The sequence below is a fragment of the Acomys russatus genome, chromosome 16 (genome assembly GCF_903995435.1).
Source record: "Acomys russatus chromosome 16, mAcoRus1.1, whole genome shotgun sequence".
In the NCBI taxonomy this organism is placed as follows: domain Eukaryota; kingdom Metazoa; phylum Chordata; class Mammalia; order Rodentia; family Muridae; genus Acomys; species Acomys russatus.
In genome coordinates, this window is record NC_067152.1 from 32,160,750 (window position 1) to 32,184,559 (window position 23,810).

General features: G+C 41.9%; 1 protein-coding gene across 2 annotated transcripts in view; it reads left to right on the top strand.

Moving 5' to 3' along the window:
• Nucleotides 1–23,810, top strand: part of Map3k3 (mitogen-activated protein kinase kinase kinase 3) — a 65,504-nt gene that overhangs the window by 21,189 nt on the left and 20,505 nt on the right. For both annotated transcript variants that reach the window (XM_051158889.1, XM_051158888.1), the window contains exons 3-6: nt 2,240–2,280; nt 5,043–5,142; nt 7,815–7,928; nt 14,234–14,354. In XM_051158889.1, the coding sequence (XP_051014846.1) occupies nt 2,240–2,280; nt 5,043–5,142; nt 7,815–7,928; nt 14,234–14,354 (376 nt within the window). The remainder of the gene's footprint in view (nt 1–2,239; nt 2,281–5,042; nt 5,143–7,814; nt 7,929–14,233; nt 14,355–23,810) is intronic.

Genomic DNA, 23,810 nt, shown 5'->3' on the forward strand with positions numbered 1-23,810 from the left:
ATTAAGTCACTATTTTTGAAATATTAATATTTTACTTTAAAAGTATTAATATTTTACTCTAAACACATAATGAACTTATGTGTTAACAAAGTATAAGTTTTCACATATATGAAATCTCTTTGGGAGTATCAATAATTTCTAGGGTGTATATTAGAACCAATATTCCATTTCAAGGATTGGAAAGGAATTTTAGCCTCATAATCCCCTGGGAAAAGGAAGTCCTTAATGCACACTTCCTTCCTTGCAAACTTCCTTCCCTTTTTGTGGTGTGTGTTCACTTCTGTGTGTTCACCCCTAACTAAGAAGTTATTAACGGGCTGGGCGGTGGTGGCGCACGCCTTTTAATCCCAGCACTTGGGAAGCAGAGGCAGGCAGATCGCTGTGAGTTTGAGGCCATCCTGGTCTGCTAAGGGAGTCCAGGACAGACAAGGCTACACAGAGAAACCCTGTCTCGAAAAAACCAAAAGACTAACAAAACAAAACAAAACAAAAAAAGAAGTTATTTACAATTGATATCTATTGGCAAAGTGAAAAATCAATTTTTTTCAAATGGAGTGTCATTGGGAATTTCAACCTCACTCCATGGCAGGCCCCATGCTCAGGAATAGCTGGCCAGCACAAAATGAACTTTTGTCTTGTTTTGGCATTTTGTTTTGTTCTACTGATTTTTTGTTTGTTTTGAATTTTAGTTTTGTGGCTTTTGTAGGTGTCTTAGGTAGTGTTCTGTTACTGTGAAGATACACTAAGGCAACTCTTACAGTGAAGCATTTGCTGGGTGGTGGTATATGCCTTTAATCCCAGAGCTTGGGAGGCAAGATCTCAAGTTAGCCTTGTCTACAGAGCAAGTTCCAGGGCAGCCAGGGCTTCACAGAGAAACCCTGTCTCAAAAGAGAAGAGGAGGAAGAGGCAGCATTTAATTGGGGGCTTATTTATAGTTTTAGATGGTTAGTCTCTGATCACATGCCGTGAAGCAGACAGGTGTGCTGCAGCAGTAGCTGAGAGCTACACCCTCATCCTTAAGCAGTAGTCAGGTTGAGGGTATTGAGGGCCTGGCATGGTCATCTGAAACCTCAAAGCCAGGACTCCTCATCCTCCCCAAGTAGTTCTACTAACTGGGGACCAAGCATTCAAATATATGAGTCTATGCAGGCCATTCTGGTTTAAACCGCCACAGTGGTTCTGTTTGTTTTTGAAACAGAGAACACAAAGTTGGATGAGTGGGGAAGTTCTGGGAGGAGTTGGTTGAGGGGAAAGCATGATTAAAAATATTGTATTAAAAATTTTAAAGAAAAGGCTGGATGTGGTGGTGCACGCCTTTAATCCCAGCACTCAGGAGGCAGAGGCAGGTAGATCTCTGTGAGTTCGAGACTATCCTGGTCTACAGAGCGAGTTCCAGGACAACCAAGGATACACAGAGAAACCTTGTCTCCATAAAACAAACAAACAAAACAAAAAACAAAAAAATTGGGGGGGCTTAGAACAGAATTTTAAAAAATATTAATTTATTCATATTACATCTCAATTGTTATCCCATCCCTTGCATCCTCCTGTTCCTCCCTCCCTTCCATTTTCCCCTTACTCCCCTCCCCCATGACTGTGACTGAGGGGGACTTCCTCCCCCTGTATATGCTCACAGGGTATCAATACCCTGTTATTCTTCCTCTGAGTGCCGCCAGGCCTCTCCATCCAGGGGATGTGGTCAAATATGGGGCACCAGAGTTCATGTGAAAGTCAGTCCCCACTCTCCACTCAGCTGTGGAGAATGTCCTGTCCATCGGCTAGATCTGGGTAGGGGTTCGAAGTTTACTGCACGTATTGTCCTTGGCTGGTGCTGTAGTTTGAGCAGGACCCCTGGGCCCAGATCCGCCCACCATAATGATCTACTAGTAGGTTTCTAGGACCCTCTGGATCCTTCTATTTCCCCATTCTCCCTTGCTTCGCTCACCTAGAGTCCCAATAGGAAGTCTTCCCCTCTGTCCCACTTTCCTGGTAAGCAAAGACTTTCTTGGGACATGCCCATTGGGCTAGTGTCTAGATATAAGTGAGTATATACCATTTGACTCTTTAGAACAGAATTTTTAAGCTTGAAGAAAATAATTACTTTTCTGAGTGGAGAAACTGGAACAGGAACCATTAGGTATTTAATTAATGGTAATGTTTGCCAAGTGCCTAAAGGACTATCCATGCCTTAGTGGAAACTCAGGGAATTCTCTAACCTGTCTGTGATTTCTTCTGGCAGAGTGACGTCAGAATCAAGTTTGAACACAGTGGGGAGAGACGGTAAGTTGCCTTCTGCTAAGTAGTTGTGTTAATGTATGCTAAAGTCCTGGGACAGCACTGAGCTCAGAAAACTACTTCTAGTTTCTCTCTCTCTCTCTTTTTTTTTTAAAAAAGATTTGTTTATTTATTATGTATACAGTGCACATCAGATCACATTATAGATGGTTGTGAGTCACCATGTGGTTGCTGGGAATTGAACTCAGGACCTCTGGAAGAGCTGTCAGTGCTCTTAACCACTGAGCCATCTCTCCAGCGCCTCTAGTTTCTCTCTTAATTAATTTACTTTTTTTGTTAATGTTTTTGTTACATTTTTAAAAAGATTTATTTATTTATCATATATACAGTGCTCTGCCTGCATGTGTACCTGCACACCAGATCTCATTACAGATGGTTGTGAGCCACCATATAGTTCTGGGAATTGAACTCAGGACCTCCGAAAGAGCAGACAGTGCTCTTAACCTGTGAGCCATCTCTCCAGCCCAGTAATAATTATTTCAAAAAACAAAAACCAAGGTGGAAATTCTCAACGGAGAAAATGTGATTTCACTTAATCCTCTGCTCATCATGGAGTACTTAGGGCCCTGTGCTGTGGGCATAGTGTCTGTGCACCTAAATGTGCTTTCAGGGTCACCACAAGCCCCCTTTTGCTTGTCTCCCATGCGTTTTCTCCTTTCTCCTTTTCTTTGTGTATTTCCTTAGTTACTTTTCTATTGCTATGTTAAAACACCATTGTGGAGGCAACTTATACAAGAAAGTTTAATTGGGCTTACGGTTTCAGAAGGTTAGAGTCCATGATAGGGGAGCAAAGGCATGGTGGTAACAATAGCTGAGCGCTTATATTTTCATTCAGAAGTAGGAGGTGGATAGAGGTAATTTGGACTGTTAAGAGTCATTTGAAACCTCAAAGTCCACCCCAATGACACAGTTCCTCCAACAAGGCCCCACTTCCTAAGCCTTTCCACAGTGAGGATCCAGTGTCCCAGCATGAGCCTGTAGAGGATTCACATTCAGAGCGCCACCGAGGGCTAGCCAGCCTTCCCACAGGAAGGTCACAGTCTTGCTGTAGGTATCTCAGTACCTCTACTTCTTTTCTTTATTTGGAGAGTTCTGCAGTTGATGTGTTTCAACCCACTTTGAAGGCAGCACCAAAGGAGATGGATAGTTGTTGTTCTCCTTCAAAAAGACCCATTCTCAGAGAAGCGTCCTGTTAAAAGTACTGTGGAAATGACAAGTCTGCAGAGCCAGGGTCCTGCTGCTGCTCTGAGTGCTAGGGCTAATCTATACCTGGATGAGGGAAGAACTGAGCTCTGCCGCCCAATTGCAAATCCTGTGTCTTGACAGAAGCAAGGAAGTTTAGCTGCCATGTCATCATTAGCACTCTTTAGTTTCTGGTTCTTGAGGAATGACCAAACTTGGAGCACCAGACTTTTCAGAAATGGGTATGAAATCAAAAGCTCAGTTGTGTTGGAGCTTAATTATGCCGTTATGGTCTCCTGAGCTCCCTGTCCGGTGGTCTGCAGGTTCAGTGAGTAGACTTAACTGTGAAAGTGTATGTGTTGGATTTCAGAGAAGCTGCCAGATAGAAACCACAAGTATTTAAGGTAGTCAGGCAGGAATGGCTTTCTGAAGCCCTGAGCCACAGAATGCTGCTCTCAGGGTTTTGAAAATCTATCTTCTCTTTTAAGGAGTTGTTTTCAGGAAGCACAACATTTCGCTGCTTGTACACTATGTGTAGAACTGAGCACTTAAGAGAGTTAATACCAAAGAGCCAAGCATAAGCTGTTCTGTGCCAGGCAGCTCCTGTTCCATGTATTTCATCTTTTATGATTTTTGCAGAGACTCAGTTTTTACAGAGTTTTTACAGAGAAGTAGTATCTTTCCTTCTTTTATTTCCTTTAATTTTTAAAATCTGTTGTGCGTCAGTGTTTTGATTGCGTGTTTATCTGTGAATCACTTGTGTACTTGGTACCTGAGGAGGGCAGAGAGGGCATTGTATTCCCTGGAACTGGAGCTAGGATGTTAGTTACTATGTGGGTGCTGGGAATCAAACTCTAGTTCTACTGGAAAAAATAGCCAATGCTCTTAATTCCTGAGTCATCTCTCCAGCCCCAGTGTCTTTATAAATTTAGGCCCTTGTAGAATTGAAGTTTACAGAAAAGGTGAAAGAAGTAGTGACTTGTCCCATTGTCTAGGCATTCACTGTCATAGGTAGACTTCCATTTTAGAAGGGTAGGACCTTTTCCAGCCAAGCCTCTGTTCCTGAGTGCTGGGATTAAAGGTGTGCACCACCAGTCTGGGCAGGAGTTTAAGTTTTTGTTGTCAGAACAAGTGTCCTATCACTTAGCTTTATCCCCTGTCTAGCAAGACAGATTTGACAGCAAAATTATTTTCTGTGGTTATTTGAATATGCATGTTTCCCATAGGCGTCTGTATTTGAGTATTAGATTTCTGGTTACACTGTTTAGGAAGGATTGGAGAGTATGGGTTGGAAGAAGTATGCCACTGTGAGTGGGCTTTGAGGTTTCAAAAGCTCATGCCAGACCCAGCGTCTGTCTGCTGCTTGTGGATGAGATACACTGCTCCAGCAGCACGCCTGCCTGCCCCACCATGATGGTCATAGGCGTACCCTCTGACTGTAAGCATGCACCCAGTTAAATGCTTTCTTTTTAGGTTGGTTGGTTATGGTGTCTTTCCACAGCAACAAAAGTAACTAAGACACTTTCTAAATTGTATGGTTAACCAACATTCTTGTTCTCTGTTAGAATTATAGCGTTCAGCCGGCCTGTGAGATATGAAGATGTGGAGCACAAGGTGACAACAGTGTTCGGGCAGCCTCTTGATTTACATTATATGAATAATGAGGTGAGGAAGGTGGATGGGGAAGGGCCAAGAGGGACAGCTATGTGCATTTTCTCACTTCTTACCTAAAAATATTTTAGTTTGTTTTCTCCTCTTCCTCTTCCTCCTCCTCTTTCTTCTTCCTTCCTACCTTTATTTATTTATTTATTTATTTATTTATATTGGTTTTCGAGACAGGGTTTCTGTGTGTAACAAGCCCAGGATATCCTGAAACTCACTCTGTAGACGAGGCTGGCCTTGAACTCAGAGATCTGCCTGCCTCAGCTTCCCAAGTGCTGAAATTAAAGGTGTGTGCCACCAAGCCTGACTGTTTGTTTCTCTAATTTATCATCTGCAGGTTTTCTGTTTCTGGAGCCTCTTATTATTTGCAACAACAGGGATTTTTATTTACTAGATGAGAAATTATTTAGTAACAAGTAATCAAATATTCCATGGTAGGATAAAATATAGTAGCAGAGCCAAGGCTTCTTTTTATTTGTTGTTTTTCTTTTTCTTTTCCCTTTATATTATATTATATACACACACACACACACACACACACACACACACACACACACACACACAATTTATATATTTAGATATGATCCCTGAAAATTTAATCTTTTACTTTATATTTTGCAATTTTTGTTGTTGTTGTTGTTTTCCTCAGCAGAGCCTTAACGAAAGTGGAAATTATAGCAGGGGCTGGGAAGGTATAAAGAACTATGGGCAGGATCATCTATTATGGTTATAAGAGCTGGTTTCAACATATAAAAAAGCTAGATTCTTCTTTCAGGAGTTAATTCTGATTGTAGTTTCTTTCAAAAAAGTTAGCATCTAATACATCAACTAACTACTTATTCTGTTCCTTTCTCCAATAGTCTTTATCTTTCATGTTCCAAATTACACCTAGGAAGAAATTCTTTTGAATATTACTTGAGCCAGGTGCGGTGACACAGGCCTGTAATCCCAGCACTGGGGCAGTGGGTGGTGCGTGATAGGTGCCCGGGCCAGGTGGATCTCTGAGTTTGAGGCTAGTCTGGTCTACAAAGTGAATCCAGGATAGCCAAGACTACATAGAGAAACCCTGTAATTGCAATTGGTTTAGGCCAGTGGTTCCTATTAATCTGAAAGGCAGTGTATTTATGTTATTTAATAGAAAACATGTATCTTAAGGGAAATGTGTGAGGGACAGTTGACTTGAGTCTGCTGTACAGGTGCTTTAGCACCAAGCCACATCCTTAACCTCTTACTGTGTAGTTCCATATTTGATAACAGATTAGAAAATTTCTCGATGGTTTAGTCCCTGAGCTGCTGGTTACTGAGAAGTGTTAAAGATTTTTTGGTTTTTTTTTTTTTTTTTTGGTGTGTGTGTGTGTGTGTGTGTGTGTGTGTGTGTGTGTGTGTGTGTGTGTGTGTGTGTTTAGAGACAGTCTCAGTATGAACCCGATGCTATCTTTGAACTCATGATCTTGCTGCTTCAGGCTCCTGTGTCTGGGATGACAGGTGTGCACCCACACGTGGCCTTAGCTGCTGGGGTTTGTTTTGTTTTTAGACAAGATGTTGCTAAGTAGTCCTTGCTAGCCTTCAAATTGTAGCCTTTTTGCTTTTGCCTCTCATTATTGGCATTATAATTGACATGCCCCCAGGTGACCACACCTAGTGATCTGTAGGTTTTTTAAAATAAGTTTTTTGGGTTTTTTTGGTTTTGTTTTTTGTTTTGTTTTGTTTTAGGGTTAAAGTCATGTGAATTTTATTTTATTTTTTATTAATTCATTCACTTTACATCTCAATAGTTATCCCATCCCTTATATTCTCCCATTCCTCACTCCCTCCGGCTTTCCCCCAACTCCCCTCCCCTATGACTGTGACTGAGGGGGACCTCCTCCCCCTGTATATGCTCATAGGGTATCAAGTCTCTTCTTGGTAGCCTGCTATCCTTCCTCTAAATGCCACCAGGCCTCCCCATCCAGGGGACATGGTCAAATACGGGGCACCAGAGTTCGTGTGAAAGTCAGTCCCCACTCTCTGCTCAACCGTGGAGAATGTCCTGACCATGGGCTAGATCTGGGTAGGGGTTCGAAGTTTACTGCACATACTGTCCTTGGCTGGTGCCATAGTCTGAGCAGGACCCCTGGTCCCAGATCTGCCCATCATAATGTTGTTCTTGTAGGTTTCTAGGACCCTCTGGATCCTTCTATTTCCCCATTCCCCCATGCTTCTCTCACCTAAAGTCCCAATAGGATGTCCTTAAATAAAATTTTTGGATATGGCAAATTTGGTAAGTAAATCACTAACTGTAGTTTATAAAAAATAATAGATGCAGCCAGGTGATGGTGATGCATGCTTTTTAATCCCAGTACTTGGGAGGCAGAGGTAGGTGGATCTCTGAGTTCCAGGCCAGCCTGGTCTACAGAGTGAGTTCCAGGACAGCCAGGGTTACACAGAGAAGCCCTGTCTCTAAAAAAACGAAAAAAAAAAAAGAAAGAAAGAAAGAAAGAAACCAGCTCAGGGACTAAATTATAGAGAAATTTTCTAATTTGCTATCATTTCAGTTAGTTCTCTTAAGACCCCATAGAAGCCAATGAAATTGTTTTTCTCAAAACATATTTATAGTTTTTGTTTTTGTAAACTAAAGCATTGAGATAGATTTGTATTTTGTATGATTACATTTTTTTTGTGTCCTGTTGTTGCAGCTCTCCATCCTCTTGAAAAACCAAGATGATCTTGATAAAGCAATCGACATCTTGGATAGAAGCTCAAGCATGAAAAGCCTTAGGATACTTCTGTTATCCCCAGACAGAAACCATGTAAGTGGCTCAGCAACTGAAGACAAAGCAGATCTTCCTACAGTCTTGCCTTGCTTACTTGACAGAACTTTGTGTTTCTTAGCAAAAATAAGAGTGTAACATTTCGTCCAGCCCCATCAGTGACCAGCAAGTTTTCTACATTTGATTTCACTAGGAGCCAGATTGTTTCTTAGAGTCGGCTACAGCAGGGGGGGGCGGAAGGAGGGTGGGGAGGGGATGGACGGATGGAGATTTCTCACACACACACACACACACACACACACTCTCTCTCTCTCTCTCTCTCTCTCTCTCTCTCTCTCTCTCTCTCTCTCTCTCTCTCTCTCCTTTGATTAGATTTTGACCTATATAAGAGATCATTTGTGTGACATAGAGGCTAGCAAAGACTCGCGTGTTTTTTTAGCCCAGCCTCTACAATTCAGTAGCCTTGCCGTGCCTTTGACACACCTGAGAAATACGCTTTTACTTCCATTCATTGGAAAAAATGGTCGTAGAGTTTACAACCTTAAAGCAGCTGCTTTCCCAGATGTCTGGGAACTATGCCGTACACACTTCCTCTAGTGAGTGGTCCCGCTGGGTGTACACCTTGCAATCTTGACCTGTCTGCCATTACTGCAGATGGGTATTCCTGAAGGTTGGCATTCTTTCCTTTCTTAAACTAACTGAGGACAGTCAGTACGGTTATATGAGAAGCATGGGCATGAAAGACCGGAACAGTCTGGGGGAGCTAGCCCTTATACTACCATTTTGTTTTGTTTTTTGTTTTTGAGAATAGTGTGGGTGAGCTAGCCCTTATATTACCATTTTGTTTTGTTTTTTGTTTTTGAGAATAGTGTGGGTGAGCTAGCCCTTATATTACCATTTTGTTTTGTTTTTTGTTTTTGAGAATAGTGTGGGTGAGCTAGCCCTTATATTACCATTTTGTTTTGGTTTTTGTTTTTGAGATAGAGGGAGAGAGGGACAGAGACAGATAGAGAAACAGAGGGAGAGAGAGAGAGACAGACAGATGGATGAACTGAAACTGGCCCTAAAATAGGCTTTTGAACCTCAACACCCACACCTAGTGACACATTTTTTGTAACAAGGCCACACTGCCTAATCTTCCAATCCTCAAACAATCCTATTTTTTGGTGACTTACGTGTTTAGAGATAGGAGCCTATGGAAGCCATTTCCATTCAAACCACCATAATTACCAACTGCCCCATCTCATCTCCTTCACCTCCTCCAGCTTCTCTCCACCTTGTCTGCAGTCAGCCTGTCCTGTCTTCTGTTTGACTTTATCTATTACAGTATATCAGCATTCTTGGTTGTGGCTGTTTTTATTGTTTTAGTCCTTCAGTTTGGATGTAGTTTTCATGCTAGTTCTTACTCTGTTTATTGTAAGTCATATCACAAGAGATTATAAACTCCCTAAGAACAGGAGCTGTATCATTGTTTTGAGACACTTTCCCATCATTTCTCTAAATAATACATGAAATGCTTTTTAAACTCTGTCTTTAGTATTTTCAATTCTGCAACGAAACACTGTGACCAAAACACAAGTTGGGGAGGAATGTTTGGTTTACACTTCCATTTCTCTGTTCATCCTTGAAGGAAGGCATGTTAGGAATTCAGTCAGGCCAGGAACCTAGAGGCAGAAGCTGATGCGGAGTCTGTGGAGGAGTGCTGTTACTGGCTTGTTCCTCATGGCTTTGCTGAGCCTTTGTTATAGAGCCCAGGGCCACCAGCTCGGTGATAGCACCGCAATAGGCTGGGCCCTCTTCCTTCAACCACTAGTTAAGAAAAAGCCTTACAGTTGGATGTTATGGAGGCATTTTCTTAATGAAGGTTCTCTCCATTCAGGTGACATAAGACCAGCCAGCACAAACTCTAAGCAAAAGCTGATCATTTTAATAAGTCTCCCTTTCTTATAAAAGAGGTTGCATTAGCAATTTAGGCAAATTATTGCCTGCCTGAAAACTGCCACCTTTGACTCTCTGTGATTTTCATATTCCTCTGATCCCCTGATGAGACCTTAAAAACAGCTAGTTACTTATATCCACATCCCAGTTACCAAGAGATAGGTAAGATAAAGCTATGGCACAGAATTATTTAAAAGATGACTGACTGATTATCTGAATTCTGACATTCATGGTATTGCATAGGACAAATGTTACACAAATGTCTTGTCCTATAATATCTTTTTTTTTTTTTTTTTTTTTTTTTTTTTTTTGAGACAAGGTTTCTCTGTGTAGACCAGGCTGGCCTCGAACTCACATAGATCCACCTACCTCTGACTCCCTGACTGCTGAGATTACAGGCATGTGCCACAGCGCCTGGCTTCAGGTCCTATAATTAATTTAAAGCAATGGTTCTTAACCTGTGGGTCACAATCCCTTTGAGGGTCAAATGATCCTTTCACGGGGTCACTTAAGCAATTGGAAAACAGATGTTTACATTGCCATTCATAATAACAATACCAAAATTACAGTTATGAAGTAACAATGAAAATGATTTTATGGTTAGGGGTCACCACTACATGAGGAAGTATTTTAAAGGGTTGCAGCATTAGGAAGGTTGAAAACCACTGATTTAAAGTTCCACATTTAACCAGGTGGTGGTAGCGCATGCCTTTAGTCCCAGCACTCAGGAGGCAGAGGCAGGTGGATCTCTGAGATTGAGGTCAGCCTGGTCTACAAAGCAAGTCCAGGACAGCCAAGGCTACACAGAGAAACACTGTCTCAAAAAAAAAAAAAGAAAGAAAGAAAAAGAAAGAAAGAAAGAAAGAAAGAAAAAAGTTCCACATTTAAAGAAACAAAGCTAAGCCGAGCACGGTGGTGCACACCATTAATCCCAGCACTTGGGAGGCAGAGGCAGGCGGATCGCTGTGAGTTTGAGGCCAGCCTGGTCTACAAAGTGAGTCCAGGACAGCCAAGGCTAACACAGAGAGACCCTGTCTTGAAAAACCAATAAATAAATAAAAAAAATAAAAAAGCAAAGCTATTGTACGTGGTCCTCTCGCCATATACATTTATTGGTTCATTTCTGCACATACCTCTTGAATTTCTAACTTATGTGTACATACTTTAATGTTTTCAGTGCCAGTTCTGCAAGTCTCTTAAGTTACGCTTTTACCTAATATTGTCATGAACATTATTCCAGTATCTAATCTTCACAATTATAATTTATAATGACACATAATTTCCTTGATAAGATATACTATAATTACATAACATAACTTTTTGGGAGGATACTACTGGAAATGTAAGCTGCTTCTATTTTTAGTATTAACAAATATTTACATTTAATAATAACAGTGGAGGCCAAGTAATCACAGCACTTGGGAAGCTGCAGCAGACAGATTTCTGTGATTTTGAGGCCACCAGCAATGAGAATCTGTCTCAAAAAGTGATGATAATGATGGTGATGAAGAAGAAAAGAAATAAAAATGGGATAACAAGTCACTCAGTGGGTAAAAGCCCTTGCCATTAAGCCTGGCAACCTGAGTTCTGTTCTGAGGACCCACATGGTGGAAAGAGAAACAATTCCCAAAAGTTGTGTTCACACACATGCCATGGCATGCATGTACCCTCACACGTACACATACACACAGAATAAAGTTAAAAATAAAAGTAAAGAAGATCAGCCAGGGCAACATGATGAAACTCTGCCCCCCAATAAATAAGTAAATTTTAATTAAATTAAAAAATTGTAGGGCTGGAGAGACGGCTCAGAGGGCACTGGCTGCTTTTCCAGAGGTCCTGAGTTCAATTCCCAGCAACCACATGGTGGCTCACAACCGTCTATAACATGATCTGATGCCTCCTTCTGGCCTGCAGGTGTACATGCAGGCAGAGCATTGTATCGTTGTATACATACTAATAAGTAAATAAAGCTTTAAAAAAAATTTTAGCCAGGCATGGTGGCCCACGCCTTTAGTCCCAGCACTTGGGAGGCAGAAGCAGGCGGATCTCTGTGAGTTTGAGGCCAGCCTGTTCTACAAAGTGAGTCCAGGACAGCCAGGGCTCCACAGAGAAACACTGTCTCATAAAAACAAACAAAAAAATTGTTAAAAGAAAAGAAATAAGAAATACAGCACTTGGGAGGCAGATGTCGGTGGATCGCTGTGGGTTCGAGGCCAGCCTGGTATACAAAGGGAGTCCAGAACAGCCAAGGCTACACAGAGAAACCCTGTCTCGAAAAAAACAAACAAGCAAAAAAAAATGTGCTCGCTTTGGCAGCACATATACTAAAATTGGAACGATACAGAGAAGAATCTTCAATGCATTTCAAATCCGTGCTGGCAAGATTCAGTCAGTCCTCACTATCTGAAAGGCTTTGCATCTAAGCAGAGGGCCTTGGGCACTCATCGTGTAGCTTTCCGTGACTGCAGGCCTGTGGGCCCTCCCTCCTTGCACTTTTCCCCCATATGTGGTTTTGGCTGTTTTTTCCTTTCTGACTCTCAGCAGAGAGCTATTGCACATCGGAGGCTTCAGCAAGAACATTCACTTCCCCTTGGTTCTGACTTCCTGTTAGAGCAAGACAGTTTGTCAAGACAGCCCTACATGTGATAAAGTCTGGCATGGGAAGGCTGGAGAAGGCTGCTTGGCAGCTGAGCTTGCCCCTGGAAGCGGGAAGCCTTTTTCCTGAAGGACAGGATATAGAGACTGTTTGTGTGGTACTATTAGGAGGTAGAGGAGATACAGAGAAGCAAGCAAAAAACTTTGGCCCAAATTATAGCTCCTATTTTTACTCTTGGTAGTGCTCTTTTTTTTTTTTTTTTTTTTTTTTTTTTTTTTTTTTTTTCCTTCCTTCCTCCTTTTCTTTCTTTCTTCCTATCCTGGTATCACTTGCTCATCCTCAATACTCAGTTTTAAGCTTTCTCAGTGTAAAGTCCCGCCCACTGTTTTGATTTCTCAACTGGTCACTTGACTGAGCACAAAGTAAGGGTGAGTGCAGGAAGGCTACTGACCCTGTTCTGAGGTCCATGACCTTCAATATGACAGCTTTTCCCATTTGACTATGATCCCAACATGATTTGCATATAAACCTTTGTGCTTTGAAGCAACTGAGATCTTAGTGAAATTTCAGGGAGAATATAGTTGTGGAACAGATTGAGTTGCCTCTGTGTATATGTGGTTTATGTGCACATATATGTGCAAATGCACAACAGGCCAGAGGAAAACATCAGGTATTCTACTCTGTCACACTCTATCTTACTTCCTTAAGTTAGGGTCTCTTTACTGAACCTGGGAGCTAGGCTAGTGGCCATCAAGCTCCAGTGACCCTCTTGTCTCTAGCACCTCACTCACCTCCCATATTGGGGTTACAGGAGCAGACAGACAGCCATGCCTGGCTTTTCCCATAGGTTCTGGACTCCAAACTCAGGACATCATGCTTGCTGCTCAGCCCGTACATATTTGGTCTGGCATGGTAATACATGTTAGTAATCTCAGCATTCAGGCACCTGAGTCAGAGAAACCACAAGTTCAAGGCCAATTGGGCCACCAATAAAATCTTGTCTCAAAAAGGAAAAAAAAAACAATACATATTTAGTAGCCAGATTTTTGTACGGCAGAGAAATGCCATCATTCTCTATTCCATACTTGCACAGTAGATGTTTGCTTTGGAAATAGTTTCCTGCTGTTATTTCTAAGCTTGCTAGATAATTTTTTTAAAGATTTATGTATTTATTATTTATACAGTATTCTGCGCACATGTACACCTGCATGCCAGAATAGAGCACCAGAGATCATTATAGATGGTTGCGAGCCACCATGTGTTGCGGGAAATCAAACTCAGAACCTTTGGAAGAACAGTGCTCTTAACCTCTGAGCCATCTCTCCAGCCTGCTAGATAATATTTTAAAGATTTATTTTAATTTTATGTGTATGAGTGTGTTGTCTGTTTATATATGAATGTACACCACATGTGTGCTGATCCCTGAGGAGGCCAGAGAGGGTGTTGGATCCCCTTGATCTGGAGTTAGATAGTTTTGAGCTCCCATATAGGTCCTGGGAACTGAGCCTGGGTCCTCTGTAAGAGCAGCCAGTGCTCTAACTGCTAAGCCACTTCTTCAGCCTCTTGATAAATAATTTTATGAGAGGGTATTTACAGCTCTATCCTGTTTGGCAGATTATTACACAGATGCCTGCTGTAAGTACATCAAGGTAGTAATTTGGCAAGACAGATTGAGGATTGGGATTTGGCGAAAACCCTGGTAGCTCAAATATTGAAAAGTGCCTGAGGAGTCCTAAGGGAAGACAAAGATCCTTTGTAGACCTGATTACTTAGAGACCTGGCTCACATGCTGCCTCTTCTCTTACAGACCAGTTCCTCTCCCCATGCTGGAGTGTCCAGGCAGGTTCGCATCAAGCCTTCCCAGTCCGCAGGGGATGTAAATACCATCTACCAAGCTCCTGAGCCCAGAAGCAGGCACCTTTCTGTCAGTGAGTATCTCACTCCTCTTTTCTTCCCTGTCCTAGTGTATTTGATGTGTTCATATTTAAAGTACTCAACTGTTAAACAGTCATCAAACACTCGTTGACTATCCACTATGCAAAGCAGTGCTGTATGTTTTTATTTGGGAAGGAGGGCACATGAAATGACCCTGTCTGTCCCTTGAGGAACTTCGAATATATAATACAATGGCATGATTAAATTTCTTTTAAACATCTCTCAGAAAGTGATCCCAGATACTTGTTTGAAAACTTACAGGGAGCCAGACATGGTGGTGCACGTGTGTAATCCCAGCAGAGGCAAGCAGATCTCTCTGAGTTAGCAGTCAGTCTGGTCTACGAAGCAAGTTCAGGACAGCCAAGGCTACACAGAGAAACCCTGTCTTGAGAAGACCAAAAAACAAAAACAAAACAAAAATACTTAGAGGGGACCTATCAAATTAGGAGTCAAGTCTACATTTTAGTTTTGAATGCAGGCTTATTCCTAAGAAATCCTGTGCTTCACAGAAGATGCTGGCCAGTGAAACTCTTGCAAAGTCGAGTTATCCTGGAAGCTCAGGGCATTACACAGCATCTACAATTGAGTAGCAAAGAAGCGATGTCGTTGCTACTAGGCCTCTCTAGGAAGGAACTGTAAGTCAGGCTTGTGCATTGTATAACAGATAACAAACACAAGGTTCCTCTGGATACCTCTCAGGGTCTCTCTTAGATAGGGTTACTATTGTGATGAAACGCCATGACCAAAAGTTGAGGAGGAAAGGGTTTATTTTACTTACTTCTTCATATCATTGTTCCCCATTGAAGGCAGTCATGGCAAGAATGCAAAATATGGCAGGAACCTGGGGGCAAGAGCTGACGCAAAGGCCAGGAGGAGTGCTACTCAAGACCACTAGCCCAAGGACAGCCCCCTATCATTGGTTAAGTAAGTGCCCTGCAGGCAGTTTCTCAGTTGAGGCTCCCTCTTCCCAGATGACTCTAGCTCTGTCAAGTTGACATCAAACTAGCTAGCACAGGGTTGAGGAGAAACTGTGGGATTTTTGTCAAGATAGAAGTATGGAGGCTGGAGAAGTGGCTCGGTGGTTTAAAAGTGGTACTACTATTCCAGAGGACCAGAGTTCAGGTCCTGGTGCCCATGGCAAGTAGCTCAAAACTACCTGTCACTCCAGCTCCAGGGCATCCAATTTCCTTTTCAGACCATGGCGGTCATCTGTACTCACATGCACACATACCCATGTGTAAATATGTATAAATAAATCTTTTTTAAATGTCTAAAAGAAGTCTGACTTTATCAAACATTTGTATGTGCCCACTGCCCTGATGTTCTAGCCACTAGGAAGCCAAGTTTTTCCTTTTCACATGAGCAGAATTCCGTGAAACTTAGCTGTTCTCTGCAGATACTAAGCTGGGTCTGAGGAGATGTGAACCTTGTTCCTGCTATTGAACCTGTCTGTGAATGATGCTTTTCCACAGACACTACTAGCAAGACATTGCTACTGACACTGCCACTGCCTCACTGAGTAATTCTAGAACTCAGGCACTTACAGTAAACATAGCTGCATGTTTGAGTGTAAATGAATTTCAGATTTTTAAATAATTGGTGGGTATGTTTTCATAATCTAGTGGAAGAGAAAGAGGCAGGACCCCAGCAAACATCCTAAAAATCTGATTACCTGGAACCTGAGAAATAGACATCTTGGCTTTTTTTTTTTTTAATGTGTATGTGTGAATTTCTCCATGTATGTGTATATGTGCATGCCAAGTGTGCTTAGAAGACAGAGAAGGGCATTGGATTTACTAGAAATAGAATTACAGATAGTTGTGAACTTCCATGTGACTAATAGGAACTAATCCCAGCCTTCTGCAAGAACTCTTAACCACTACTGAGCTACCTTTCCAACTCCCCAACTTGGCGTCTTTTTTTTTTTTTCCCCCTTTTATAAAGACAGGGTCTCATTCTAGCCTGGGCATCTCTGAAACTCAGTATGTGGCTCTGCTTGTGTGGAACTTACAGTCCTCTTGCCTTTGTCTCTTAGTGCTAGGATTACAGGCATGAGCCTCCACATCCAGCACTTTAGAAATTTTAGTCAATCTCAAAAATCCAATTGTTAATTAAAGACTCTTAGAGTTAATGATAGCATGACATTAGTTATTAGATGTATTTAGAAACTATAGAGAAGAGACTTTTCCCCCCCATAAACAGCCCGTGTAGTAGAATATTAAAAGAAAGCTCCCAAACATAGTATGATAGTGTGCCTGTGAACTCAGCACTCAGGAGACAGAAGGAAAAGGAATGCCTGAGTGTAAAGCTAGCCTGCTCTGGGTTGTGAGTTGCCAGCCAGCCACGTCATGTAGTTAGACACCATCTCAAAAAACAAACAGCTGGGTACGGTGATGCACACCTTTAACCCAGCACTCAGGAGCAGAGGCAGACAGATCTTGGTGAGTTTGAGTCTAGCCTCAGAATTCGAGGCCAGCATAGCTACACAGTGAGTCCCTATCTCAAAATTAACAAAAAACCATACACACTAACAAAACAAAAGAGAAAACTTCTATAATTCCATAGCAAAAGTAGTGTTTTAACTATAATTTAGTAAAATTAGAAACCATAGGGAAGACGAGCATCATGACAACATGGAACCCTGTCTGCAAAAGCCAAACAAAGTAAAAGCCAGTATCATGGCACCATCTGTAACACCAGCATGCGGCTGACTTAGGATGATCAGAGTTTGGCCATCCTCAGCTACATCAGATGTTTGAAGCCAGCCTAGACATTTGAGACCTTGTGTCAGAACAAAAAATCCAAAATAAAAAGTCATAAGGAAGCAACTTCTTTTCAAATCTCATGTGTATTTTGATATAAAATGTTTGTTTTGTGTGTGGTGTGTGGATTTTTTTATATGTGTTTGGAGGTTTTTTTGTTTGTTTTGTTTTGTTTTAGCAGTGATATGATTTGAACCTAGAACCTTGAGTTTTACACACAGAGCCATACTTCCACCTACAAAATATGTCATTACTTTATAATATTTTCTCAGTAATACATTATAGCCAGGTAAGGTGCCACAAGCCATAATTTCACCACTCAAGGAGGCAGAGGCAGTCAGATTTCTGTGAGTTTGAGGCCAGCCTGGTCTATAAAGCAAGTTCCAGGACATCCAGAGCTGTTACACAGAGAAACCCTGTCTCAAAACAACAACAAACAAACAGCAACAAAGAGAAAAAACAACCCCCCCCCCCCAAAAAAAAATTAGAAAGAACAAAAAAGAAGGGCTGGAGAGATGGTTCACAGGTTAAGAGCACTGGCTGCTCTTCCAAAGGTCCAGAGTTCAATTCCCAGCAACCACATGGTGGCTCACAACCATCTATAATGAGATCTGATGACTTCTTTTGAAGTGCAGGTGTACATGCAGGCAGAATACTGTATACATAATAAGTAAATAAATCTTAAAAGAGAGAGAGAGAAAGAGAGAGAGAGAGAGAGATGGCTTTAAGTGGTAATTAATTAAATTCAGATTTCTTTTTTAAAAGATTTATTTGTTTATTACAGAGTATCATTGCACCATATACTCATCTCCATTAGAATACTAATTATGTTGTCTTTCCCACCAAACTGTGTCTTTGTTCATTCATTACCAAAAAAAAGTCCATTATGGGCCAGAAACCTGGATACCAAAAGACACAGGCTTTGTACTGTGGACCTTGTAGACCATGGAAAAATATTTGTCCTAATGTGATTAGTATGTAGCTACAAACTGTGACTAGAAGGTTATATGGGGTTGTATGATATGCAAATGAGGAGTAGGACCTGATCTAGGGATCAGGAAAACTTTAGGCTGCCACCTAAAGCACATATAGAAGCTGTGCAAAGATTTGGAAGCAAGAGCTTTAGACAGGAGATGTTCTGTTTGCTGAGAGCTAAGGACTGGAACAAATGTGGACTGTTGGAGAAGATTGATGTCTGGATGCTAAGAACCAGGAGCAAGGAAAGCAGGCCTCAGCTAGAGAGGAGGCAGAGCCCTATGGATAGTAGTGATGATTTGTTGTCATCTTGGTGATAGCAGTGAAAAGGTTTTTTGTTTTTATTTTTTTCTTAAAACAGGGTTTCTCTGTAGCCTTGGGAATGCTGGGATTACAGGCATGTGCCACCACGCCCTGCTAGTCATTACGTTTTTAAGTAATGATGAAAAGGACATTCAGATTTGCATTGTCAAAAGACTATTCTGGCTGAAGTGTGAAGGACAGATTGGAAGGGCAAGACTGGGTCCAGGAACCATATATTCCAATGTAGATAGTCTGGTGGCAGAGATAAAGACAAGGACCAGGTGAATCTGAGACATCTAGAGGTAACACTGACAGAACATGGCATTGCAGTGGTCTTCACAATATGGTATGGGGAGCCAAAGGAGTTCCTAAGACCCTTTTAGGGCTTCTGTGAGGGCAAGAGTATTTTTAAAGTCACTCTAAAACTTGACACTCATCCTATCACAACTATAGAGTGGCATTTTCAGAGGGTATAAGTGTAAGGTATGTGAGGTAGTCTGTGTGTGTGTGTGAGAGAGAGAGAGAGACAGAGAGAGGCAAGGGGGCTGGCAGACAGAGGTGGGTAGGGGTGGGGGAGCAGGCAAGCAGACAGACAAACAGAGGGTCTAATGAGAGAGAGACAGACAGACAGAGGGTCTCATGTATCCCAGGCTAGCCTCAAATTTATTATGTAGCAGAGAATGATCTTGACCTTCTGGTCCTTCTGCCTTCACCTCCCTACTTCTGGGATTATGGGATTACATGCATGCACCACCATGCCTGGTTTATTTGGAGCTGAGAGTAGAATCTAGGGCTTTATGCGTGCTTGGCAGTTACTCTACCAACTAAACTACATCTCCAGCTATATCTGAAAACACCTGAGCTTGACTACAGAGATGGCTCAGCAGTTAAGAGCTCTTGGCTGCTCTTCCAGAGGACCTGGGTTGAATGTCAGTACCCACATAACAGCTCTATAGAATAGATCTGCCATGAGTTAGGAAGAAGAGGCTGTGATAGGTTTGCATGGAGAGAAGCATGTGACCAGATAGGCACGGATGAGGGAGAGTAGCCCAGATGAAGAACACTAGCAAGTATATTGGGGTTACGAATGGGAAGGAGTCCAGATAGGCATTATTAAAGCAGATGGCATGGGATGGGGGCTGGGAGATAATGGAAGGTAGTTTAGGGGCTTAATATCTGCCCAGTCCCAGGTGAAATAAGGCTATTCTAAAATAAACAGATGTCTGTGTCTTTATGGTTTATGATAGCAAGTTAGATAATACAAATAATATTTGTAGGTATTTAATAATAATCCTTATTAGGTATTTTTTATTTACTACAACATAACTGCAGTGCTGGGGTTCCAACACCCTTTCCTAGCCTCCATGGACACTACGTGCATAGGTGTACATTCAAGCAAACACTCATACATTTTTTTTCATACATTTTTTAAAAAAAGAATTTTTAGAGAAGGAATAGGGTCTGGAAAGATGGGTCAGTGGTTAAGAAAACTTGTTGTTCTAGCAGAGGACCCACACGATGACCCTCAACCATCCATAAACTCTAGTTCCAGGGGATCTGATCCCCCTCTTCTGGTATTCACAGGTACCAGGCATGCACATAATACATAGACATAGTGCAAAAAAACACTCATGCATATAAAATAAAAATTTAAAAAGAAAACACTCACACTTTAATTTCTAATATTGTTATTATTAGTTCATAGTTTTGGTGCTCAGGTACCCTAGTGTGGTTCTTTGGCTACTAAATACTTTGAATGAAGGACATCGGAAAGTTCTCAGAAACAGTCTTTTTCAGACTTTCTCTTGTCCTGTGTTTTGCTCCACTCTTTCTCACAATGCAGATCATAGAATAAAATACTCTTTTCTCTGTGGGTCATAAAAAGTTGAGAACCCTCACTCTTGAAGCTAGTCATAATGCCTAATATTTCTCTAACCTAATCTCAGCTGCTGTGTAAAGCCAGTTATGAAGAAAGAAGGTCTGAAGACCCCCATCCTAGAGCAGGTGCATCCCTACACCAGTGAGTGAAGACCCCATATAGTGAGACCAAGAAGAAGCTCAACAGACCTTGCTGAGTTCCGCCTCAGATCTGATACCCCTTTGTTAAATGTGACATTTGTGTGTCACATTGAAGTATAAACATGGAGTTTTCCCTGGGCCTTTTGGTTTTTATGCTGAAGGCTCTTATGGCATGTAAAACAGTAAACGAAACTTGATTTTTCTCTAGTTAACCTGTTTTGTTGTTTTAAGTATATGCTTTACCCCTTTGAGGAGTAGGCAAAGGTGTCATATTGTTTCCTCCTGGCAGTTGAGCCTATGTACTTAAAACTTTTAAGTTTTAAGATGCTGAAGGAGTTCATTTTTTTGTTCTTGGTTTTTTGTTGTTGTTGTTTTTGTTTTGTTTTTCTCCTCAAGACAGGGTTTCTCTGTGTAACCCTGGCTGTCCTGGAACTCTCTTTGTAGACCATGAAGGCCTTGAACTCACACGATCCGCCTGCCTCTGCCTCCCAAGTGCTGGGATTAAAGGTGTGTGCCACCACACCCGGCTTGAAGAAGTTCTAATACCAAAAAGGCTAGAGCTGCTGTGACAGTGAATTTTCAGGTGTTAGGGTGAGAGCTAAGTCACTGGGTTGTGGAGCTAAGAACCTAAGGCAGCTAGTAGAGGAAAACCTGGGTTTGGCGCTGGCAAGAGACAGGCCTGAGGTTTTGTCAGGTTGAATTTTTTTGGTTTTGGTTTTGGCTTTTTGTTTTTCGAGACAGGGTTTCTCTGTGTAGCCTTCACCATCCTGGACTCGCTTTTGTAGACCAGGCTGGCCTCAAACTCACAGAGATCTACCTGCCTCTGCTTCCCAAGTGCTGGGATTAAAGGCATATGTCACCATGCCTAGCTGTCATGTTGAATTTTAAATGCCTTTGAGACAGTGGAACAGTTAGATGTATGGATATTGAAGATGAAGATACAGCTCAGTTGGTAAATGCGTGCCTCATAAACACTAAGCACTGGTTTTAATTCATAACACTGCAAAATATTCAGTCTTTACCTCAGAGGGGAGAACATGAACGCTGGAAGAAGCATAAAAGAGGGATGGATGTTGGGGATATTGCCAAGTTGAAACCATTGGCCCAGAGGTGAGTACGTGTGCAGAGACTATAGGATGAGGGGAGTTAAGGGCCCAGAACAGGTTTTGGAACTTGACCCTTATCAGACAGAAGAAGAAAGGGTGAACAACCTGCTGAAAGACACAGGAAAGAAGTGACCAGAAGCCAGGCAGTGGTGGTGCATGCCTTTAATCCCAGCCCTTGGGAGGGAGAGGCAGGTGGATTGCTGTGAGTTCAAGACCAGACTGGTCTACAAAGTGAGTGTAGGACAGCCAAGGCTACACAGAGAAACCCTGTCTCGAAAAACAAGAAGTAGAAAGGAAATACAAAAGTATGGGAATGAGACCTGAAATGCAACCAGCCAGGTTGAAAAAAACAAATGTCTAGGTGCTTTCTGTGAGCTGGTAAGCTTTCTAGAGGTAAAGGGAAATGGGAAGAGACAGTCAAAAGTGTGAAGGACTAAGAAATCCTAGTAGGAGAAATGGAGTCAGAGGAGAGGTTGAAGTTAGTAAGTTTTAGCAACTCAGCCTTCTGTTGGTTCTTCCTTAGTCAGACCTTTGAGTAGGTGAAAACTGCAACATGAAGGAAATTCAGCTCCCACCACAGCATTAGTACATGTGGAGACATACAAGGCACCCCAGTGCAATTATAGAAATCTTCACTTGAATCTGAGCATGATGGCATACACCTTTAATTCCCAACACTCCGGAGGCAGAGGCAGGCAAGCGGCTCACTGTGAGTTCTAGGCCAACCTGGTCTACAAAGTGAGTCCAGGACAGCCAGTGCTACACAGAGAAACCCTGTTTTTGAAAAACCAACAAAACAAAACAAAAACACAGTAACAAAAAACCCAGATGGATATAGTGACTCATGCCTATATATTCCCAGCATTCAGGACACTGAAGTACAACTGTCATTAGTTCTAGTCAAAAGTGAGGAGACTCTGTCTCAAAAACAACAAAATTCCTTGAGAATGAATTTTCCCCAAAGAGTTAATAAATAGCCTCATAGAGGGACCACCAGAGAGCAGATGGAATCTCCCTATATGAAGGTATTCTTGCTTTCTTTGCCTATGGAGATTCTGCCATCACTGAGTCTTATTTCAAGCACAAGTCCTCTGTAATTTGCTAAGTGGTGCCCTGAAACTATGTAGCCAAGCCTCAGCTAACGTATTTATAGAAAGCACATTCTAATTCCTTTGTCCAATGTATCTTAAGTGTCTTTGTCTCTGCCACACCATCTCCCTGGCCCCCCAGGGCATGAGGTAGAACGCAAGACTCCAGGCGTACTAATCATGTGATCTACCTGAGTTAGTCCATCTTTCTTGTGTTTCCACTCTAATCCCATGGTGAGCGGACTGCAACCCTGCGGATGAGTGGAGGCAATCAGTCTTTTTAAGGTATTTGGTGAAAGCTAACGGCATAAAGGGGAGGGGAAAATATGTATGGTCAGAGTATCTTTAGAGATCTCAGCAAGTAATAAGAGGAATAAGCTAAAAGGGACAGGGGAGGCAAATAGGCCATGATGAGTGGGCTTCAGCAGGGGTGCTTCATGGAGTCTGGGACTATAATGCTGTGAAAAGGAGAGAAGCTTCTATCTCCAAGTGGAGGATGAATTCAGATGAAGGGGGAAAGAAAAAAGCTGAAATCTTACTATAGCAATAACTGGTAGCAGAAAGCCAAAATACCATGCATAGTATAAATGTGTAGTCCTGGGACAAGTTTGAAGAGATGAAACCCTGATAGTGGTTTGTGCTAATACACATTGAGAAATAAAACAGTTGCTGGGTGGTGGTGCTGCATGCCTTTAATCCCAGCACTCAGGAGGCAGAGGCAGGCGGATCACTGTGAGTTTGAGGCTAGCCTGGCCTACAAAGTTAGTCCAGGACAGCCAGGCTACACAGAGAAACCCATCTCAAAAAAAAACAAACAAACAAAAAGCAAACAAGAGAGAAGAGAGAGATTTTAGATAAGATTATAAAGTGTGTAGTGGTGGTAGCTGCTTCAGAATTGAAACATAGGTTGTTGTCACTGTCTATAGGATAAAAAGATTGAGAAGTATTTTTGCACAGCTTTGCCCCATGTGAGCAGTTCTGGAAATGTTGCTTATAATTTTTTATTAAAAGAGAAAAAAGATTGGATTACACTCCTCTCTCTTCATCTGTCCCTTAAAAAAGGATTTAGAAATATCTCCTTGTACTTGGAGTGACCTGTACATTAACACTGACCCAAAGCCCTAGAACTCCCTGTGGAGGCAACTTCCTGCCTGCACCAGCTTCCTGATGAGGGTTCTCTGAGAAGAGTGAGAGCC